Source organism: Toxoplasma gondii, chromosome X (assembly GCF_000006565.2).
Source record: "Toxoplasma gondii ME49 chromosome X, whole genome shotgun sequence".
NCBI classification, from domain to species: Eukaryota; Apicomplexa; class Conoidasida; order Eucoccidiorida; family Sarcocystidae; genus Toxoplasma; species Toxoplasma gondii.
Window position 1 is genome coordinate 7,338,859 of NC_031478.1, and position 22,431 is coordinate 7,361,289.

The following is a 22,431-nucleotide window of genomic DNA, read 5'->3' on the forward strand; positions in this document are numbered from 1 at the left end:
ATTTTCCAAAATGACTGTGCTTCCATGTCTTCTCATTTTGGACCATTACCCCGACATCGAAGGGTCACCGTCGGGTGCTCCTGTCCCAGAACCGGGTTCCCTCAAGCTGCCGTGACATACCCCCTGCTCTTCAGCGGTGTGCCCTTCTGTAGAATGTTCATCTCTCCTCTCTCCTTGCCTCGGATTTGGGAGGTCCTCTGCATGTCACAATTTTCGCCGCACTCGAACTCTGTTCTCTCACTTCAACGTGACAACTGCCTCATGGGTCACGGACCCCCACAATGGCGTCTGTCGCGTACGTGGCCGCTGGACACCCTGCGCGGGGTGCCGGCTGGGGGTGCGATGTCGAATTCAGCCGGTGGTTCCTCCGAATTTCCGCCTCTGCGTCTGAGGCGTGTCTGGAATTGCCGCGAGTTATTGGTGAATTGGATCCCATTGTCTTCTGCCAGGTGTCTTGTGGTGGTCTTTTTCAACCGGAGACCAGCATTTGATTTTATTCGGGATAATTCTTTCTTGATTATATTTCTCGTCGTCTGTTTCGGTGACCAGCGACGATTTAGAGGCTCGTTATCAGACTTGGAAGCCTCTCCGGTAAATTCATTCTCGAGAGTGGAAGCAAACAAAGGCAAAGCCATTTTGTTATTTTCGAAAATGGCGGGCAGAGTCTCTGGAGCTGTTTGTGGCGTGAAGGCCCTTCGATCAGCAGTTCGCGCTGCAGTGGTCATCGGCCTGTTTTGTTTCTCAGGAAGTGGAATGGCAGCGGACGGGAAGGGACAGGATGTCGCTACGTGCTCAACTGAAAAAAAGCAGTCGGTGGTTTCTTTGAAGCTGAAGGACAAGGACACACCAATCAAGTTCGCATGTCCAAAGGACTACGAGGTGTTTCCTGCTATCACAAGCGGATCCATCCAGTTCTGTAGGGATTCTCTGTGCGAGCATAAGGCACCATTGGCGCCGGCATTCAGCATAGAGAAAAGTGCTGCGGCAACGCAGACGGACGAAGAACGGAGCTCTGAAGGCTCAGAAGAGAAGCAAGAATTGTCAACGGTCTACACACTCACTATGAAACAACAAGACGCAACATCATCAACTCTCTACTTCCAATGCAGGAAAAAAACTGAAGGGAACCAAGCTGTAGGCGTTGAGCCAGACGCGTCCAAGCCGGGAAAGTTACAAAACGATTTAATACGGTGTGCGTTTCAAGTCGCGGCGTACGGTTCAAAAGCTGCTGCTGAGACATCTGAGAAAGAACGTGAGTCTCGCCACAGTTCGTCTGTAGTGTGTACAGTTTTTCGAGCCTTGGACGCACGACTGCCCTCCAAGGAACTGTTTGTCAGCCTGTAGAGATCTCCGACACGATTTGACAGGAATGCAACTGTGTGCACATTCGGTGGTCTGAGCCACGCATTCAGGGATGCCAGCTTTAGGCAATTTGTCCTCAAGAGAGCGTTTTGTCTCCATTCCAAGAGCACCCAGCTTGGTCCTTGATGCATTTCTAGGTAGTGAACAGTGAACCAGGTTGACGAAGAAGTTGCCAATCTACACCTGAGTTGGTCTTGAGTCAGCACCTCTCTCTGATTTGCAACGAACTCAGTTTTCCAACGAGTTCCAGTTTGTCCCATGCTTCGTCAACACAACTTTGGATGCGCACAACCACCTGTGTGTGTGTATTTCTCGTGCGTCAGTTCGTCGGGCAAACTTATCTGACAGATTCGACGAAAAAGATATTTGATTTGTCCTGTGAGTACCTTTTCCTTTCAGACGAGTGTACACTGAACACCGAACTATCTGCGACCCTGAACACGAGTTCGACGTCGTTCACATTCCGCTGCCCGAAGGATTCGAGACTGCTGCCCGTTAACTTTGACAAGGCTTACGAAGGAAGAGAATGCACGAAAAAAAGGTTTCTGACTCGACTGGGACTGAATGCGTCTCTTTTGGAGGGAAAATCCGTCACTTCGCAGGTGGAAACTGTGGCTGCACAGGACCCTGTAGAAGTGTTGCCTGCCTACACGTTTTCTGTCTCTGAGTTTCCGGAAAAAGATGTACACGTGTGCTACTACTGTGTGGACGGCACAGTAAAGAAGGAACAAATTAATACTCGTGACAAAGTTTGCAAAGCTCTCATTGAGGTAAAGGGAGTGCCCAAACCGGACCAGGGAGCCTCGAGCGGTCCTGCAACGTTTTCAACGAATAAGCTGGTTATGGCCGGCGCCATCCTCATTTCCTCCGCTCTCGTCATGAGTATCTCTGCATGAGAGGAGGTGAATTTCATTGGTCAGTGCTCCACCGCGGATATGTCCGTAGATTCATGTATTTGCATCGATGCGCAGCGACGAGGGACTTTACATTTGCCGATGTCTGAAGCGCGTGTGTTGCTGTTCGAATTCGTGGCTGGTTCTCGATCTAGGACACAGTGAAAACGGTTCATTTGCCCGGCATCTCTGAGCATGACGTCTCGAATCAATGTTGCTTCCACAGTTTATGTGCGGTGCCACAGTGTCCGCGACTGTGTTCCCGTTTGAGAGGAGCGGGATTGCAGACTTGCTCCACCCGCGCTTTTGCATGTGAGAGGCAAGCGTGTTGTTGTGTTTGCCATGTTCGCGAGGTAAAGTCCTTGCGCATACGAGAAAACAAAGAGTGTGCGTCAGTGATGCTGTTCAACTACTGTGAGCAAGTGGTGTCCGTGTTTGTGGGGATTCTCGACTGTGCTGTGCGCTGAGAACTGTCACTCGTCCATGATGCGTGTGAAGTGCCCGTCCGGATGAGCCGTTTTTGAAGAGATCACTCATCTACATAAAATGGACCCCAAGTCGTGGCTTGCTACTGTTTTGACTGCTGCATGGGTTCCATGTCGGATCCCAATGGTATCTGGCTGATTTTGAAGGACACCAGTGGATGCCGCTCTCGAAATTCGCAGCGCTGGTGTAGGAATATGATAGAACCGCTCCCGTAGTAGGGTAGACTATAGTGGCCGAATTCCGCCAGGCACCCTCCGTGTGATGCCGTCACACCTGGGACTGAATGTGTTAGAGGAGTCACAATGCTTGAGCAACACGCTCCTCGTGGGAGTTTTCGAGTTCATCTGACTGGTGGTGGAATCACTCTGAAAGCTGAAACTGGAGAGGTCGGCAAAGCGTGGTGCTGCGCTGCTGGGATGGGAAGCGCCACACCGTAGGTGCTGTGATAGTATATATATCGGTTTACACAGAAGACACGGTGTCCTTTCGAAGAGCGTGACCAGAAGGACCACGAACAAGCGGAAAGCAAAGGATTGACAATCTTCCTGTGACAAAGCGTAGGAAGAGCCTTGACTGGACGAAACTGTTTAGAGGCATTACCGACAGGCACCCGAAAAAAAAGGACATGCGCTGTTTTCTGATGAATGAACAAGCGATCAACAGCACTCGACGAGAGAAGGGACGAGGGTCCAGATCCTGCGCTATGTCTTTTGCTTGCTATAGAGTTGGTCTCCCGTCTACCCACACCCCGATAAAGAGAGAGCGCACCGATGCTCGCGTTAGCTCTTGGGGAAACGACTTCCGAACCACCGATATAGACGGTGGCTGCGAAAAGGCGATATCTAGGTGGTACTGCAGATAAGAAAATAAAGAACGAGAGAGACAGAGAAAGAGAGAGACGCAGAAAACTGTACAGGTGGGCCGCCAGAGGGAACCGAAGGGGAGGCTCCTCAGGCAGGCAGAGTGCGAGTCGGAATCGAGAGTGAGAGGGAGTGAATATACCACAAGAGAAAACAACTGCTGAATGCGCGAATCGAAGAAGCAGAGTTCAGTTCGGACCGTTCGGAGACTCCACATTCCCCGTAGAAGCCTCAGCTCCTGCCTCGCCTCTTCCACATGTGCTGTTGCGCGCCCCTCGGGGCTGAGGACCGAGTACCTCCGGCCAAGGCTCCATGTTCGCTGCGAGAAGGAGATGAAACACCAAAAGACAAGAAAAATGGAGACGAAAAGAGCACGTGGATCTGACCCTTGGCATCACGACGCGGCCTAGTGGATGCATAGGTAACACGATGAACACAAGGCTAGCCACGAATGAGCACAGATGCAGACAAGGGAGCAGGGGGCGCCACAAACAGAGACGGGAGGACCAGAGGAACGCGCGCACCGGGGAACAACGCGGAGCGATGCGCACAACGCCGACCACAGAGAGAGAGAGCAGGTAGAGCAGGGAGGTTCCAGAAAAAGTGAAGAAACGCAAGACGCAGAGCTGAAGGACAGGTTCTGACCTAAGAAGTCACACAGCTTCACGTTCGCCAGAGAGCGTCTTCTGTGTCGCAGAACTCGTCGGGAAACCCTGTGCATCGAGAACGATGGAGAATTAGCGAAGAAGCGCCTCCACGGCGTTGACGCTCACTCAAGAGAGGCCTCGCTGAGAAGGAACCTACCTGTGAATCTCCAGTCATCGACGATTTTCTTTTTCTCGGCCTTACTGTACCCATCGATGATCCTCCTGAGAGCGTCCACAAGAGAAAAAACACACACACAACGACACCCTGGGCAGCGCGAACGCTTTTGCGTTCGATGCACAACAACGTGAACCCTCGTATGCACCCACGGTCAAAGACGGCGAAGTGCCACCAGCGTTTTCGTCTCAGCGCGAAGACGACAAAGAAGAAAGAGCACAAGCAGCGACCCCGAACTTACCGAACTCGCCGCCCATCCAGAAGCTCCACTTCGACCGTCGCTGGGGCATCGTAGCTGCGCAACGAGACAGCCACGGAGAGCAGATGAAGCCAAGCGAGGAAACAAGAATCGAGCAAATCAGAGAAGAGATCAACCTGTGTCCACTCCCTGGACCTAGACCGAGAGAGACTGCCCCTTCCACGGAGGGACCGACCAAAAGACAGTGGCGGCTTTTGCTGCGGAGATGTTTCCGTGAAACACACTCCGGACCGTTTCACGGAGAGGGCAAGCAGCTTTCGAGGTCCGAGAGGTCATTCAACAGTCTTTCTCTTCTGAGAAGGTGAGACGTAAACTCGACAGAAAAAGGACAAAGAAGTCTCTCCAAGCGCCGGCTCGCGTCTCCTCCGGACGGAAAGTCGATCTGTCGACTCGAAAACAAGCAGCTTCACACACTCGCATTTGCCCTCAACGTGACGTACGGCTCGACCGCCAATAGAGAGGAGAGACGGGGGACTTACGCCAGCATTTCCCAGGAAGCCTGGAGATGAGGAAATTTCTTTTTGACGGATTCGGACGTCACCCGCATAATGAGCTGCCTGAAAAGAGACAAGACGATCACAAACCGGCGCCTACACGGATCCTCCCGCGAGCCGTCTCTTCCAGACGAACACTGCAAGACGCCGCTGCTTGAAGCCTCACACCAGGATACAGTCTCTGCCTGCTTGACTGTTCAGGGCGGGAGTTAAGGCGTCCTCCGTGTACAGTGTGTACCATTACATGCAGGAACATGTCGTTATATTCGATAATCGTGTTCGCACTGGCGACGTTCCCTCGAGACGCAGAGAAAGGAAAACAAACTGGTTACGAAGTGCAGCCAAGCAGATGAGACACCACACACCTGGAAAATGCATCCTACAGACTTGCACTGTTTTTTTTCCTGTCCTCACGCTGCTTCTGCCCATGCTAATTGAAGCCTCGTGATCCAGCCGTCTTCGGCCTCACTACGTTTTTTCTCTTTTTTCCTTCCTTCCACTCAGCTCGACTTCGTCCGATGCCCTCTGCCTTCTTCTCCCTGCATTTCTCGTATGCTTTGTCCCCTTCTCCTAATCTGTGCTTTCCTCCCTCGTCCCTCTCTTCTCTCTCTCTCTCCCTCGTCCCTCTCCTCTCTCCCCGAATTTGCCTGTCGCCTTCGTAGCGCCTGCCTGCCGTCTCCACCCGCGGTCCGTCGTTTTCTCTTTGCTCAGGCCTACTTGGCGATTTCTGTTTTTGGGCGCGTGGGGCAGTAGCTGACGTGGATTTTCTTCAGGTAGCGAAGAAAGTCGATGCGAGGAAAGATCGCGTTCCTCATTCTCGCTCTCCGTCGCTAGTCTTCGTTTTCGATCCCGCGGACACAACAGACACAGGAGGGACCGTGCGCCTTGCCTCTCGGCGCGGACAAGGAAATTCTCTCGCTCAACGGGGTTGCGTCGTTACGCACTGTGAGGCAACGCGTAAAGAGAAATTCTTTCTTCGTTGGCCGCATATATCCATACAGATCCTTAATGGGTGAGCGGGTATTACGGCTGGCTGTCGAGGCTCCTAGGGCGTTGCGTGGACAGAGAGACACATGGCGCAATTTTCATGTTTACTTGCACGGATAACATCAGGCAAAAACAGACATATGCACACATAGTATTTGGAGACCTAGTTACTAGATAAACAGTCTCGCAAGCGTCTAACTGGACGAGAAAAAGCAGACACGAATGCGAAACGAACTCGAGAAAATCCTGCAGTGGAAAGCGAAGACGACTTGGAGGCAACGGGATGAAGGGAGAGGTCCTTTTTGTTCAGTAAACGCCGCAACTCACGGGACAGAGAGGAAACGAGGACGACAAGACGCGACACAAGGGAGAGAGATCTCTCTCCGCAGGCGGCGACGAAACGACGCGTAGAAAAAAGGGAGAGAGCAGGAGACAAACGAAACAACAGAGAGCAGCGAAAAACGCGAAGCCAACAACAGAGTCCCAGGGAGAGGGGAGAATAAAGCAAGACGAAAGCTGAGGAAGAAAACTGGGTTTCCTTTTTTCGCAGAAAAATCGGAGTGTTCCTCTTGCATCTCGAAAAAAGAGCGTAGACCCTAAAAACCGTAAACGCGGACAAATCGAGCGGCACCAAGTTTGCGTGTGGTCCAGTTTTCGATGCTGGCCTACCGTTTGTCTCTCGACACCCAGCGCGACAGCAGAAGGCGTCCCGAGGGTCTGTCCCGCAAAAAAAAACGCGGCCAAAACTGCGGAAAAACTGCAGATTTCGAAAGCCGCTGTCTCTGCGAGCAGAAAACTGGTAAAAACTCGAAAAAAGAAAGGCACCCGCAGCCACGGAGACAGGGCGTGAGGCGCCTTGACTCTGCGCTGCATCTGCACACCTCGCGTCTGTTTGCATGCTTCCTGAGCTTCCGGAAGGCAAATCGGAATTTTTCAAGGGCGGAAGAGATGCGACACACTCCAGAGAGACCCTCGAGTTTTCAAAAAACTTGTTTTTCCTTTCTCTCGCCTCCCCATTGGCGTAGAGCGACGATGTGGCGGCAACACACGCGGCACTGCGGGTTCGCGCTTTGTCGAGCGAAGAGGCGAAATTCATCAGTTCGTCTCCTGTAACGTTTTCGCCTCTCGCTGCCTTTTTCCTTTCCAACCGCTATCTCCCCACTCTTTTCGTATCGCCAGGTTGTTGTCAAAACTCGCAGTGCTTCGCGCTCACATGCAGAGAGCAGAACCTCTGTCCAGCCACCACAGAGACTCTCGCGTCGTGAACGGGTGAGGAGAAAGGCGTCGACGGGGATTCCGAACCGGTGACCTCTTCGAATTTCCTGCGCAAGAACGACGAGGAGCGAAGACAAAAGCAGCGACCGAGCTGTCCGGCGTCTTCTCGCCGCGGCTCCAGTTTGGATCTTCCGACGGCGTCTCTCTCCAGTTCTGCAGAATACCTGAAACGACCAAGAACATCGAACGACTCGCGTTTCCTCCTCTTTCTTGGACGTCCTGTCCCTCTCGAGAGAAAAGCCTGCTCGTGATGCCGCGTGGAAACTGTTTTCAGACCTTTTTCTTCCAGGGTGTCGTTTGCATTTCCAGGGAAAGGCCGCGATGACGCTCTCACAGTGTGCTCTCTGGCGATCTCGGCCACAGCCGCCACGGGGAGAGGCGGCGATCGCAGCGCCTCTGAGAAGTAACTCCGGACTAAGGGATTCGCGCGAAGTGAGAAATAAGCGCGTTTGCTTGCGCCTCTTCTTTCCTCAGACGCAGAGAACGCAGCCGGTCCGTCTCCCTCACAACCGCTGCTTCGCTCCTCAGCTGCGTCCTTCTCTCAACTCCTATTTGTTTCCTTATTCTCCTCTGTCGCCTTCTCTGTCTCGTGGAAAAACTGCTTCGTTCTCGTCGTTCGCCTCGCTTCCTCCGAGAGTGACGAGACGGGCGGTATTTCGAGACTTCTTGCTCTCTCCGACGCAAGGGAACAGAGACCTCACGACGCCGCTTTGCTGTTTCTCGCCATCCTCTCCTCTCTGGCACTCCTGTCCTCTGTCGAGCGCATCTGTTGCTCGTTCGTTGTCCTCTCCACTTGCTGCGTCATCTGGATCGTCCTCTCCTTTCGCGAACGTCGAAGCTGAGCAGCTGAAGAAACCGACCGATGACGGAACGTCTATCTCGAGTTCGTCTTCTCCTCTCTGCGCCACCCGTCAAGTCTTTCGTTTTCTGCGTCTCGACTTCTTTGCTCCTCGCACTTATGCTCGTGGTCCTGACCTCAAATGCGTTGCCTCCTCAGTTTCGTCGTTCTCTTCTGCTGCAACTGCTCTTCGCGTACCTACGGGGCCTTCTCCGACCTCCAACAATCGCTTTGCCCCCTTCTCCTCCTCTCCTTTGTCTTCTTTTTCGTTCACTCGTCCGTCTGCGAGCTTCCAAATATGGTATTGTAGAAAGGAGAGGCAGTTGAATGTTTTCTCCTGCCTCCACTCTGTCTCCAGTCGTTCGATCTTCTCCTTCCTGAGACAGGAGCCGCCTTCTCCGCCTCCTTCACCGTCCTCTCCCTCACCGTCTTCTCCCTCACCGTCTTCTCCCTCACCGTCTTCTCCCTCACCCTGTCCTTCTTCCTCCCTGTCTTCTTCTTCGTCGCCTGGCGACAGGGCAAGCAAGCGTCAAGACTCCCCAGTCGTTGCGGCGGCGGCGCGAGCGAGAGACGCGGAAGAAGCTCCCGCATCTGTGGAGTTTTTGCGAGTATCGGGTCTTCTTCAAGGAGACAACTTGCAGGAGAAACTTCGCAGGAGGCGCCAGCGCAGGCGCGAGCACCTCACCTCGGCCTTGGCGCCCTTCGCGTTCGTCCCCGACGCACTCCACAGCGTTTCCAGCCGACTCTTTGAGGAGGCAAGGAGACCGGAGACACGGAGACAAGAGGGAAGCAAACAGGAGAGAGAAAGAGGAGAAACAAGAGGGGAAACAAGGAGTGAAAGCATAGGGAGGAAAGAAACGAGAAGAGAGGAGACGGAAAGGCGAGGATGCGCAGGGAAGAGAGATGCTCATCGCAGCTCTGAGCAGACTTTTCGGCGGAGCGAAGTCGAAGGAGCGAGCGAGGTCCGGAGAGAGCGAAGAGACACTATGGGGAGACGCCAGAGACGGACGAGAGGAAAGGCACCGTCTCACCAGCAACTTCACTATCCCCTGCTTCTCTCCTTCGCTGCACTCTATGAAGATCTTGCTCTCCTCAAAAACCGAATTCTCTCTCAAAGTCGCCGCGTGCGAATGGCGCTTGTCCTCTCAGGTGCGACACTGCGAGACCTCCGGCGATTCCTTTGTCTCTCTTTAGAGAAACTCGTTCCCCTGTCTCGTTGCTCTCTCTCCGTCCTCTGCCTCTCTCGGTTCCTCTCTGCGCGTATGAAGATGCGCAAAATAGTGCATGAGTTGTTTTCGCGCGAACGTCTCTCCCTGTCTGGGTGGACGTCTCAGCGTGCGACGGCTCGTCGATCTGTGTCAGCGCTGCGAATTTGTCTATGTGGGGAGCGCTCTAGAAGTTCACTGGCAAAGGACTTCTTCACACCTGAGAAGAACGAACCAGGCTTCTCTGTCTACGGACGGGGATCTTTTCCTGAAGATTGATCTGAGGAATCTGCACGTATCGAGTTTCAAGTTAGACGGACCGTTGGACAGAGCTCCTTGTGTCGTTGAGGGCATCTGACAACGTCTCCCTCCACTGCCAGTTCGTCTGTCGCTTTTCCTCCGGTGTAGTTGAGTTCACACTCGCGTCTTTCTTTCCTCTGTTCAAGAGGTCTGTGCTTCCTCGGCCTCTCTGGAGAGTTGTGTGAGCCGACCTGAGTATCCCTAAGTGCGTATGCGTCCCTGAGGCAATGTTCGCTCCGCCTTCTTCGCTGGCAAGGGAGGAGACAGTGCAGCTGTGGATCGGCGAGAAAGATCTGAAGCGGGTGTCTCGCTGTGACGCTTGTTCTCAGCCTCTCGTTTCTCCCTATTCTCTCTCTCTTTTCTTCGTTGCGCGCCGTCCTTTCTTCGCGTGATCGCCAGCGTGACATGTGCCATCTTCTCTCTTCTTTCTCTCTGGAACTCCCTTCTCTCGATTGCTCGTTTTCCTTTCTCGATTCGGTGTTTGCCTTTCCAGCATGCGGATTCTGCTGGGTTGCGTACAACTGGGAAGATGTGCGTCGCCGTCTGGGCCTTGAAGGCGCCGCGGTGCTTCACGAGGGCATGCAATCTCAAGAACTCCAGTTCACAGGTAAATCGAAAAGGTCCACAAATCGTGTCTCCGCTCGTTTCTCGCCTTTCCTTTTCGCGCGTTTCGTGCGGTCGTTGTCTTTGGCGTTTGCGGCCTCTCCATCGCTTCCTGTCTCTCTCCTCCGTCGCGTTTCTGGAGGCCTTCGTCTTCGCGCTGAGTCCCGGCTTAATCAAGGTCGCCACTCCCTCGCTCGGTTTTCCTTTTCTAATGGAATCTGGTGCCCAGTCCACCTGTTGCAAAAGGCAAAATAAGAAGTAGCACAGGAGCTGTAAAGATGACAGACCAAACAGAGAACAGACGTTTCACACCTCTCTCTCCCCGTCAATTGTTCCTTTCGATTCGTCTCCCCCTGGTGCTCTCCATGTCGCTGTTCGTCTCTGTTTTTCTTTTCTGGCTCTCCGCTCGCTGACAGCGCGGGAGTTCTCCAAGCAGCTGATCGACGACCTGCTTCAGGATCATCGGGTACGCTCGACATTTCTTCTTTTCGTTTACGTTCTGTTTCTTTTCGTTCGCGTCCTGTTCCACTCGCGAGAGACTGTCCCGTCAGCCTTTTCTCCCCTTCTTGCCTCGGCAGCGAGGCTGGACCCACTCCGTTCTCTCTTCTTCAGTTTCTCCCCTCTCTCTCTAGCTCATTTTCTCTGATTGATTTTCTCTTTTCCTCCTCTCTGTCGCCTGCTCTCTCTCTGTGGTTTGTGGCCGCTGCACATGCGCACCCAATGTCTAAGAGTCGTCGCACTTCTGCGTTCGCAGCGGTTAGCCGATTTCCTTGGGACCCATTTCTCCGTTGACAGGCTTCATTTCAGTGCTGATTTGACTTTGTTTCTTTCTTCTCCCGCTTCCTCCGCAGCTGCAGGCTGGAGCTCAGCGCTGGGTGCAGGAGCTCCTCAGTGCGAGTGACCGCGAAGTTGCCGCTCTTGCCGTTCGAGCACTGAACGGAGAGGAAGTTCAAGGTGCCGTCAAGCGCCTGTTGGATGACTTGGTTCGGTACGAAAAGTTCTTTCTTTTCTCCAGAAAGCGGTTAAATGCTGTCCGTTCGAACGTCTTGTGACCTGTTGATACACTGTCTAGCTTTGGATACACGCAGAATCCCTTCTGCAAGACTAGTTGAGACTCCCGGGTACAGAATTCCTCTGCGTTGTGAACATCTCAATTAGAAGAGAAGCCGACCTGAGGCCACAAACAGTTCTGTACGTGCATGCGACTTCTTTTTTTTTCGAAGATGCATGCGCGAAGGCGAGCGCGCTCACCCGCCGGCTGAAGACAGCCACGAGTGGAGCGAGATGCAAGTCCGCAGAAAGAACGTTTTCCGTTTCATAAGGCGTGAGGGGGAGTCAAGCTTCACTTTTTTCTGGTTCCTCACTCGAATCGCGGAACGAAGCACATGGTCTGTGAGAGATGCAACGCAAAAAACAACAAGTATAAACATATACATGTGCACATACTCATCTTCTGTGCATGTATATATACATACATATATATATATATATATATATTGATATATAGATATGAATATATTTGTGGATAGATAGATAAAGAGAGATAGTTGATGGATACTTGCGAGTCTATGCGTACGTATAGCCCTGTTGGACGTGATGAGGAACGGAGGACAGTTTCCAGATCTGTGCGAGAGGGAAAAGACGCAATGAGAGCGCTGGCGAGAGACTCACACGCTTCCCGACTTTGTTCTTGAGTCGACGCCTTTTTCCTCATCGGAGAAAGACTTGGCCAACTTGTGCTCGCATGCGTTGACCTGTTCTGTAGGTATCTTTGTCAGAACGCCGCAGTCCAGCAGCAGGTCGCCGAACTCCTCAGCTATGCCATCACCTTGTAGGTGTTTCCGTTTCTTGTCTTTTCTAAAACATGCATTCTCCCCTCCGTCCTCTTCGATTCTCTCGGAGTCGCTGGTGCTTAGTTCTACCTCGCTCTTTCTCTCGTTCTGCTGTGTTGTGTCCATCTGTCTGTCTCCTCTTGGTCTTCTATCCTAGGTCTGCGTTCTGATGTCAACATTCCTTTTTCCTCCTGAAATTGCTTGCGTTGTGCTCTTTCTCTCCTGATGCTTCCATTCTTCGAGCTCCGCCGCTCTCCTGCCCTCTCCATTCCATCCATCTCTCTGCCTCCGCATCGTCTTTTCTTCTCTCTCTTCGTCTCGCTCTCATTTTCTCACTCGTTCTCCCTCTTCTAGGCTGTCGTCGTCTCCCCCCTATCCTCTGTCTTACTCACCCTGTCCGTCCCTCGCCTACGTTTCCCTTGACTTCTGTCTGATTCTCTCTCTCTTGTTTCTCGCTTGCCAGTTTTCGTCGTCTCTCTCGTCTCGTTTGTGGTTGTCCTCCCTGCCTGAAGCATGCTGTCGCTCGGGAAGGCGTCTGACTCTCTTTTTGCGTCTTCGTTCTCGTTGCAAGGAGGCATTCCACTTCTGTCTTGTCCTCCCTTGCCTGCTCCGCACCGTTTTATCTTCTCCCTAGGATCGCTTCGTTCCCTTTTTTCTACGCGCGGTTTGTGTTCTCGTTTCTTCCTCTCGTCTTTGTCAGACCCGTGGCGAAAGACACAGCCGCCTGGTGGTTCCAGGAGCTCCTGCAGCGTCCAGATGTTCAGCAAGCTGCTCAGACTTTCGTGTAAGTTTCTCAGATAAATTCAGGAGAGGTGCCAACGAAGAACACGGTGAGAGGCAGCGGAAGGGACGGAGAAGGGCAACCGCAGCGCCTCACAGCAATTGCAAAGCAAGAGAAAAAAAAGACTTCTTTCCTGACTGGGAGGGGGAAAATGTTCATGCAGAGCCGGCGACAGACACCCCCCAAGTTGTGAGGGGGGGGGGGAAATTAGGAAACGGAGACAGAAGGAGAGGAACAGGTCAGAGCAAAAATGACAACGAAGTTTCTGGAGAATTAAGACACAGAGAGAGGGTGAGCGTTTGAAAGGGCATGAGGCTCGTTTTTGGAGACAAGGTGGACGTTGAATGACTCATGCGATCAGCGGCTTCCTGCTCGGGTCTGGACGTATCAAGATCAAGAAATGGAGAAAACTCTTTCGTCCGTGAAACGCGCCGCTTGGTTTTCCATGTCATCGTTCTTTGCTTAGGAACAATGCGATTCTGAGTGACCCCAGCGTTCGAGCACAGGCTGGCGAACTGGTACGTTGCCTCGTTCCTTTCCGGTCTCCTTGTTCTCTACCCTCCCTTTTTCCTGTTGTGTTCCTTCCCCAAAACTGGCTTGGCTGACGTTTCTCCCTCCCTGTGCTTCCTGGTCGCCTGTCTTCTCTGTCTCGCCATCCTTTTAACTCTTTCTTCTCTCCTGCTGAGCTTCTCACGGTGACCCGTCCCCTGCGCGTCACTCGGCAAAGCAGAGCCGATATACACATGCGCTGCGCGCGCGTGGAAACCTCTTTCGCATGACTAGCACAGTTCTGCTTTCGAGTCCAAACGCACAGAAGTCTCCTACTTACATAGCTGTTTGTAGAGAACCGATTGATTTCCACGCTCGAATGCACACATTTGTCTGTGGCTGGCGATGCCCAAATGTCTCTGTGTTTTTCGCGTCTCTTCTTCATGTTTCTGGCTCGCTTTTCTCTCTTCGTTGCCGTCCCCCTCCTCCAGGCGCAGTGGTGCAGCACCCGCGTCGTGAACGACCAGGCCACTGCCGACGCAACTCGCGACTTGCTTCTGCACGTGAGGAGGACGTTTGGAACGCCAACAAACAGACGATAAAGGTCCAGTTCGCATCTGTGAAGCGTCATGTGTCTCCAAGGCTCTACGACGCGGATAATCAAATCGACTTCCGTAAAAACGCCCTCCCTGTGCTCCACGTCTCTCACCTTCTCTGCTGCTATTGAACTGCGTGTGCAGTGCGACGCGGAAGCTCCCCGAACTCGTGACTTTCTGGGCGAAGCCTCCATGGGGTTTGGACAGAACCGACCCGTGCAAAAGGCAACGCAAATTCTCGAACTGAACGGGAACAGAAGCTGAAATCGTCAAGGACTTTGTCTTTCTTTGTCGCCTCAGGTTCTCGCAGACTCGACGCTTCGAAAGTTTGTCTCCGACTTCCTCTGGCAGGTTCTCAAGGGATTCATGCAGCCGAGATGGTAAACGCCACCATGCCTTTGTTCACAGCTTGAACCGTTGTATTCGAGGCTCGCACCTGTTCACAGTGGTAGACCTCAACTCGAATACACACACACACACAGTGCTGCACCGCGGTGCCGGAATGTGACTCCGCTGCCTGCGACTTCAGAGTTCTACATCCAGGACAGTCCCTCCTCTCTGTACGCCTGTGTCGACATACCCACTTGTGAATACATATATATATATATATTTATATATTTATATATATATATATATATATATGTATATATATATATATATGCATCTATGTATATGTATCTATATCCTTTTGTGCATGACTTGAGGAAAATGCCTGTTGTTTGTGTCTGGAATCTTAGTCCTCCTGTATATCGTCGATATCTCTATCTATGAGGGCTTCATGTTTCCTTTTCGAATTCTCTTTCACTTGGGGGGGGGGAGGGGGAGGTGAAATATTGTGCATGCGATATCTCGTGCCGGCGCAGCCTGCTGAAGACGGCCTCTGTCCCTCTCTGTAAATGTCGTATTTACATTTAAACAAGTGAAGTCATGGATCTTTGTTGTGCATTCTAAGGGTCTTGGTAAGAGCCGTTTTCAGTGAGACCAATGGGAGTCGAGAGCATTGAAGCGCCCGCGTCGCGAGCATGTGTCTGGTCTGTGTTTCGCATCGCTGCGTCTTGTTCTCGTTCGTTTCCTGCGCGTTCACGTCCTGCTGCTCTCTCCACCTTCCCCCTCTTTTTTCTGCGTTCCTTCTCGCACTTGTTCTTCTTTCCCCTGCTTCCCCTCCTTCACTTCCTCTCTGCATGCGTCTCTATCCTTCGCTGCTTCTGTCTGCGTAACGTGAGGCGTTCGCAGCCGCGACACAGTTCGGTTGCTCGAGAGCGCCTCTCTGCTTTGGTGGTGATCCTTGGGCGACGCCAACACCGTCTCGAGGAAACGAGGGAGTTGCTCTAAACCAGTGATTCACAACACCGGAGGCGTCCCCCTGTCAAGCGCGTCAAATGCAGTGGCGTCCAGCGTGTATCTGACCTCCATCTGTACACCAGCTGTGTACTTCCACCACGATGCTCCCATTCGTTGTCTCTTTCCGAGTGTTCGTCTGCACGGAGTCGACGCGGCGGATTCTTCCCGGCGCGTTCAACTGCCTCTTGGCTGTGCGGTTTCGTTGGCCCGCAACTCGCTGGAGCTCCTGCCCTTTTGCTTGTCTCTCAACTTGAGCTGGAGCTCCTGCCCTTTTGCTTGTCTCTCAGGCTCGGCGGCGGCTCAAAGGCCTCTGAGCTGCATGCAGAAGCGTCGACCTCGTCCTCCGGGCTCCCTGAGAAAGAAGGTCGCTCTTCGTCGGCGGCATCTCCCCGAGAAGAAAACACAGAGCCGCGCGTGACGGAGGAGCGAGAGGAGACGAAGAAGAGAGAGACGCACAGAGAGAACAAGGATCCGAAGAAGGAGAGACTCGAGGCGCGCGAGGAGCTGCGACAGAGACTGGAAACTGCGCTTTGCTCCTCAGACGAAGACACGAAAGAAACGGTCACCGTTGGTGAGGTTCACGCGTACCGTCTTTCGTCTTCCTTCGTTGCGATCTCTCGTTTGTCCTCCTCCGGTGTACCTGGAAACGCAGAGTGTCTGGGGGTGTGTGCACGGGGGACATCGGAGACAAGTCCAGAAAGAAAGGACGGTTTCCGAAGCCTTTTCTCTCATCAGCAAGACGGCGAAGGACTAACGGTTCGGATAACCTTCAGGGTCTTAAACGCCAGCGGCTGCCGACTGTGCCTGGCGCATGACTGTCCTGCTTTCTTCTTCACTGAACTCTCTTCTCCTTCGTTTCGTACTTTGTCTTTCCTTCAGACAGAGAGAGCTTGTCACGTCTCCTCGCCCTCCTTGAGAAAGAAGATGAACAGCTCTCACCTCGACAGTTCTCAACAAATGCTCTTGCATCCGATTCACCCTCCTCCTCCTCCACGTCCTCTACTCCTTTAAGTGCGTCTTCTCAGTCTTCATCCCCCTCCTCTTCTTCTTTTCCTACTTCCTCTCCTTCTCCTTCTTCATCTTCCCCTTCTCCTTCTTCATCTTCCCCTTCTCCTGCTGCGCCATCTTCCTTTGTCCTGCCGCCATCTTCCTCTTCTTCCGAGAAGCAGTCTGGAGCAGCGGAGGAGCCACCGTCGCATTTGGCGGCGGAATCTCGCTCTCCGTCGTCATTGCTTGGCCAGTGTGACTCGCGTGCTCCGAAGCTCGCGAATGCAGAGGAGAAGGAAGCCTGGGAGCCAGAGACGGCATTTGGAGAGACGACGACTTCCTTTCTTCCCCTACTCCCCGTCGCAGCAGACGAAGCAACTCAGGGGCATCTTCCTGGAAACGAACCGGCTGAAGAGACATCCCCGGAGGGCGGCGATGCGAGCGACTCACGGCGAGAAGCGGAGACCAACGCCCAGGGAAAAGACTGCGAGAGGTTCTCCCTCGCCGACTTAGCTGGACAGATAAGGAGATACAGAAGACAAGAGCAGGATCTGGAGAAAGACATGGAGAAGGAAGCGGAGGAATGCGTGGAGCACAAAGCAGACGGTGTGCACACAGGAAGCACGACGGGAGTGGACGAGGCGAAGGAGAACACGAACGCGTCGACGCAGTTGCATTCGTTAGCAGCGCCGCTGCCTCGCGAAGAGGTTGAAGCGACCAAGAGACTGACGGCGGCGCTCTCTCGCCTTCTGCCTGTCGACGCGCGGTCCGCGTCTTTGTGGCGAGAGGGCCGAGAAGCGGAGAAGCAACCTCAACCAGGGAGAAAAGAGAGTCGTGGAGGACCTCAGTAGAGACCTGTCTCTCGCCTCTGTTTGTGTCTTCGAGGCGCCGAAGACACGGCTTCGCAACTTTCTCTGTGTGTGAACAGAGAAGGGTCGCAACCAGATAAACGCTCATGGACAGAAATAGAAGGCTACGAGCTTCTGGAAGAAGACGCGAACGCAGAGCGAGAGGCAACAACAGAAAAATAAAGTCCAGAAACATGGCTTGCCAGGGAGCACGGCTGGCACCAAGTCGGGAACCCACGAAGCGCCTCCCGAGCTTCACCTCTCCCACTGCTGTGGTCGTTTGAGTGGAGGGATGATCCCCGACTGTTTTTTTTTCTCGCTTTTGCTAAGATTCATGTCGAGCCAGCAAGTTTCACGGAGCGCCGCGAGTGGAGCGGCAGAGGCTTAAAAACGTGGAAGAGCAATTGACTTGTGCTTGTTGTGGAAGTGACTGTTTCGCGTGGCTGCACCCGTGAGCGTCCACGCATGCCAGCGTCGCCGTCGAAACTTCGGTGATTCACTTTCGTAGGGTCTGTTCTGGCCTTCGCCGCGCAGGCCAGATCGCAACTCACCGAGACACAAAAAGCCAGCTCGACTTCGGGGTCATCGCAGAGATCGGCGACGACTCGACAAGGCCGCGCCGTATCGCTAGAGATGTTCGTTCTTGATTTGAGGATCTGTCACGTGCTCTGTGGTGGATTTTGGAGTGCATGTGAATGAGGGCGCGGTGCGGAGTCGAGCGAGGACCTCTTTAGAAAAGGTCTCAGATCCCCCGAGTTGCGCGAGTGTAGCTAGGCAGAGAGTGCATTCGGAGCGAATCGTTTTCATTTTTGTCTACCGAAAGGAATGTGCGTCGGAGTTTGCGTAAGAGAAGTTGGCCACGCGAAGAAGGCGAAAATTCTAATTCACACCCGTCCGGCAGAGACGACGACACGACCGGTGGCCTACCCTGGCCTCGTCCTGCTGCCAGACGAACCGAATTCCCCCACAGACAGAAGAATGAGATGACAGAACATGCTGAACGCGGCCTCTCACGACTGTCAACCCCATCCACACACGGTGAACCTCAGGTTCACCCTGCCTCTCTCGTATTCCTCTCACTCGACTGCTCGTTCCTCTGCACTTTTTCGCGCTGTCCACCCCACTCTCCGTCCTCCCGATCTCGCTGACTCACTCCAAACTCCGTCTCGCAACGCCCAGTCGCCCCTGTTTTCATGCGCGTTCGTCGCTCTCGATCCGCCTTCGCGTCTGTTGTGTGTCTCTCTCAGTGTCTGTGTCTGCTTGGCTCGTTTGCTGCGCGACTCCATCGTGGTGCCTTACCACTCGCCATCCCTTCGTCCTTTGCCTGTTTACCAGCAGCGGCAGGGGCGAACCTACACCCTGTGTGTGCGAAACAACCCTCAGGTTCCCTCTCCGCACAGACAGAGCTCAGCATGGAGAGTTGAATCGCCTGCGAAAAAACCTACGTACAAACGTCGAGGCGGGCGTCGCGGGGTGCCGCACCTCGCTCGCGTCTGCAGAAGTCTGTGCTGAGAGAGGAGACTGTCCTCAGGTCGTTCGAAGAAGCCTCTGAAGCAGCATCTCGCCCCCACAAATGCCTGGCACATACGTAGATAACTGTACACGTCTCGGATCGCCTGAGAGGCCAAACTCTCGAACGTTCTCCAACCTCAACGGAACTCTGTAAATATACATATGAGGTACTTGCTGAAGTCGGACTCGACCTCAGCCGCCCTCGAAAAAAAACTCGTCTCGCTTAATCGCGGGAGCCGCCTGTCTTGTCTTTTCTCAGTGCACGGGACACTCTTACTTTACACACTCACACAGTTCATCCTGCAGAAGGCCGCCGGCCTCCTCGTTTGCGTAGGTGGACGACGACGCTGGGGGAACGGACTCTGGAAGCCTAGAGGCCGAGTCCAGTACAGCAGCCGCGATCACGCCGGCGTCTGAGGGGTCGTTCCCCACACTTTTCGTCCATTCGATATCGCACCTGCCACTGTTTTTTCTCGAATCTCAGGACTGCCTGAAGGCTTCCTCGACAGCGTCCAGAGAGCGTATCCTAGGGACTGAGGTGCTCCGGCTTCTTTACCCCACATAGTGCGCACTGCGGTCGCCTCGCTTGTTCGTTTTCTTTCCGAAAGGCGGCGGCACGTTGTGGGGTCTCAAAACTTGCACTGCGTGAGAGAGACGACACTGTGTGGCGAAAGAAGGAGCTCGCCTCCATCCCGTCCACGACGACAGGACTGGCCAGCGAGTGTGCTTCTTTTTCTCTTTCTGTCTCAAGAGCCGTTCCGTCTCTTCTCGTTCAAGCGACCGCGACAGAGTCTGCTCGAGAGAAGCTTCGGGGGTTGAAACTTGCACCTTGCGTTTCGCGTCTTCCACAGGGCCTGCCCCCACAGGCTGCCGCAAAACCGTTCAGGCCGTGTTTCCCCTGACGGCGTTTCTGCCCAAGAAGCGTTTCTTCCTCTCGACCGCCCGCGACGTTTCGTCTCACAAGTCGAGCATCCGTCCTCGGTCGAGTGACCTCGAAGGCTTCTCGCGCGTTTCGAACTGTGGCAGACTTGTGTTGGGCCAGAAACGCGAGCCGCATGGGTGCGAGCTGGAGTACCGAACACTCACATCAACGGGCCAGTGTCGGTGCCATCCTCAGAGACCTCCTATGGGAAGAACCTGTCGCGAGTGGCAGCTGCTCGCTTGCGAGCTTTGGGTATGGGTTTTTTCTGGATCGCATCCTTCACCTTCGCGTAGTACCCGGGCGCGCTTTGGTAGGCTGCAGAGCCAGCGCGGACGACGGCAGCGGAGGCGAGGCGCTGAACAGCCGCCACCATGAGAGGCATGAAGTCCAGGAGAGAACTCCCGAGGGTCTGCAAATGTTCGTTCGATGCCACGGTCTCAAGCACCTCAAACAAAACTCGGATCACTGTGTAGATCGCTCGGGACAGCACGAGTACCGGCTGAGTCACAGCGACCATTTTCGGGTGTTTAAGAGCCATCTTCGCGCTGATCAGAGCCTCGGCCAGGCGCCCGCGAATCCCCGAGGCTGCAACCTCCGGCGTCGCTTCACCCGGCCTCGTCTCAGAAGTCTGGGGGGCCGGAGCCTCAGGGGTCTTTGGGGTCTCCGGTTCGATGTGCTCCTCCGGCTGCAGCTCCTCGACTTCGATTTCCTTTTCCTCAGAAGCTTCGACCTCGGCCGACGCGGACACCGGACTCACTTCGTTCAGGATCAGTATCGCGACGAGGATTCCGGCGGCCACGATGGCAGACACGCACACATTCCTCAACTCAGCTCGCGCCCGAGCCGACCGAGTGAACTTCGCAGTACGGTGCAGGAACTCCGTAGAGGCGCCTGGTGAACTTCGCGGCAGCTGTCTACGCGTCGCTGTGCGCGCGGCCTTTGGCAGAGGCCTTTCGAGCCGCTGCTCTCTCTCTGTGACGCCTGGTTCCATTGCGGTTCGTCGTTCAAGCTGAGTCATCACGGCAACGGGTGGAGGCGCTGCGTGTGCGGCAGCGGCAGGCTTGCTGAGCTCGCGGTTTACGTTCCCTCCGTAGTTCTCAGTTTCTCTCTGCAAATCCTGCTGCTCCAGAGACTGTGCCGCTACCGCGGACCCGGCGAGTGGCTTTCCGAGATGTGCTGCCTCGATTGCGTTCTCAGGTCGCTCGTTTTCCTCTCCAGCGCCAGCTTCGCCGGCTGCGCGTTTGCCTCCAGCAGACGGTGCCGCGCTCGAGGGGCCTGTGGGTGGAGTCCGCCCATCGGCGGCGCTTGCAGACCGGAAGGGCCGAGACGCCTGGGCGAACGCAGACGCGCCGAAGAGAGCCGCGCTGGAGAGAACGAAAAGCGAAAACGCAGCAAGTCCTTTACGCGGAAATGGAGACGACTGGGTGCGCCGCGGAAGGGCGGACGGCCGCTCGAGGGCAGCCATGGCGGAGCTCGGAGAAAAAACGGCGCGCCGAACGCAGAGGCGAAGGGAGCAGCGGCTCAATGTGTCCAGATGCGAAGGGGTAAAGCAAGGAAAGCAGTGCGGTTGGGTGCGCCAGGAAGCGCCAAGCGAAACACGGTACTTGCCAAAGGATTCGTGGAAGAAAAACACCGACGCTCTGGTCGCTACCGTAGACAGTGGGTTTACGAAGAAAGAATGGTGGCAAGAAACCCCGCGAGGAGAGGGGAAGCAAGGAGCCGCGAAACAGTCGGTCACGGGTCACGCCTGTTCTGCGAGGCGGAGAGTTTGCCGGGGAAAGTCTACCCCTGCAACTCGTAGAAGACGGACGACGTCAAAAATTGAGTCCGAAGCAAGAACTGTGAAAAGAAGCGGTCCGTCTGGAGCTGTACGAACTTCCGTGCTCACAAACAACCCGCGAAACACCTGCACGACCAACGTCGACCGCTTGATTGCTGCAGGAGGCCGGCAATTCTCAATGTTCCTTTCTCTTTTTGACACAACACTGCAGCCCAAGAGATCCAACCTGGAAGCTCCCTCGAGAACGCGCTCCAACTTTTTTCTGAAGGCGAGATGACAACTTCTGCGTTTCATACAAATGCAAAGCGCGAGCAACTGGGAACGAAAGCGTCGAGCGCCGCCCTCGTCCCAGCACAATCCGCGGCCTGGTGTAGACAAAAGCGAAATCGGTGGTGTGTGGGAGTCCTCGCTATGTTGAGGCTACGGCCGTCGAATCGACTCAAAAAGCAGATGCTACCTTTCTGACAAGTTCGCAAAAGCAAAAGCGAATCCCTACAGGCGACGTCAGTTCTCGTCGTCCACTCAAGTCGTCTCCGCCCGCAGAGCCCCGTCCCGCGTCCTCTTTTCTCGAAGACCACCGGCCTGGGGGCAACGGTGCCTGCACGAGAGACTTCTGAGGGTTGTGTAGCTCTCGAGTTCCTTACTCAGCAGCACTTCATCTAGCCAGTTGAACGAAGCAAACAGTGGACTGTGTAAGACTTTCGAACGCCTTTTTAACAATCTTAGTTTCGGAACGTCTTGGGGGGGTCGCGACGCATGCTCCCGCCCCGAGGAGCCGGTCCGGTGGGCTCAAGGCAACTTGTGGCCTTCGTTGTCGCGCGTTCTTGGCGGCTAGGGTCGGAAAGACGCCGTCCACGGGAAACGGCCGCAACGGCGGGGAAGGAGTGGAACGAATGGACTTTTAACGCGGAAACTAACGACAAGACATGATGGGGAACGCTTTTTATTCAAGATCAAAG

The 22,431-nt window shown here is 54.3% G+C and overlaps 5 protein-coding genes across 5 annotated transcripts; 3 read left to right on the plus strand and 2 right to left on the minus strand.

The window, feature by feature from the left end:
- Positions 1-24: 24 nt before the first annotated feature.
- On the plus strand, positions 25-2,258 carry TGME49_207015 (hypothetical protein; the record flags this gene model as incomplete). The annotated part of the gene is made up of 2 exons (XM_018779378.1): positions 25-1,252; positions 1,762-2,258. 2 exons carry the CDS (start codon positions 25-27, stop codon positions 2,256-2,258), a joined length of 1,725 nt encoding a protein of 574 aa, XP_018635674.1.
- A 1,531-nt stretch (positions 2,259-3,789) lies between these two features.
- TGME49_207020 (hypothetical protein) lies at positions 3,790-5,991 on the minus strand (the record flags this gene model as incomplete). The annotated part of the gene is made up of 5 exons (XM_002371946.1): positions 3,790-3,920; positions 4,406-4,470; positions 4,665-4,718; positions 5,162-5,239; positions 5,894-5,991. The coding sequence occupies 5 exons, from the start codon at positions 5,989-5,991 to the stop codon at positions 3,790-3,792; spliced, it is 426 nt and encodes a 141-aa protein (XP_002371987.1).
- An 829-nt stretch (positions 5,992-6,820) lies between these two features.
- Positions 6,821-7,526, plus strand: TGME49_207030 (hypothetical protein; the record flags this gene model as incomplete). Its single annotated transcript, XM_002371947.2, has 1 exon — positions 6,821-7,526. One exon carries the CDS (start codon positions 6,821-6,823, stop codon positions 7,274-7,276), a length of 456 nt encoding a protein of 151 aa, XP_002371988.1. The 3' UTR covers positions 7,277-7,526.
- Positions 7,527-7,759: 233 nt separating this feature from the next.
- Positions 7,760-18,442, plus strand: TGME49_207040 (hypothetical protein; the record flags this gene model as incomplete). Its single annotated transcript, XM_002371948.2, has 11 exons — positions 7,760-9,425; positions 10,275-10,388; positions 10,801-10,850; positions 11,236-11,372; positions 12,150-12,215; positions 12,917-13,000; positions 13,464-13,515; positions 13,978-14,049; positions 14,383-14,462; positions 15,711-15,994; positions 16,303-18,442. 11 exons carry the CDS (start codon positions 7,760-7,762, stop codon positions 17,259-17,261), a joined length of 3,564 nt encoding a protein of 1,187 aa, XP_002371989.2. The 3' UTR covers positions 17,262-18,442.
- Positions 18,443-19,413: 971 nt separating this feature from the next.
- Positions 19,414-21,722, minus strand: TGME49_207050 (hypothetical protein). Its single transcript, XM_002371949.2, has one exon. The coding sequence runs from the start codon at positions 21,155-21,157 to the stop codon at positions 19,895-19,897; it is 1,263 nt and encodes a 420-aa protein (XP_002371990.1). The 5' UTR covers positions 21,158-21,722; the 3' UTR covers positions 19,414-19,894.
- Between the last annotated feature and the right edge of the window lie 709 nt (positions 21,723-22,431).

Coding starts and splice junctions, on each gene's coding strand:
- TGME49_207050 (XM_002371949.2), bottom strand. CDS start 21,157: ATGGCTGCCCTCGAGCGGCCGTCCGCCCTTCCGCGGCGCACCCAGTCG.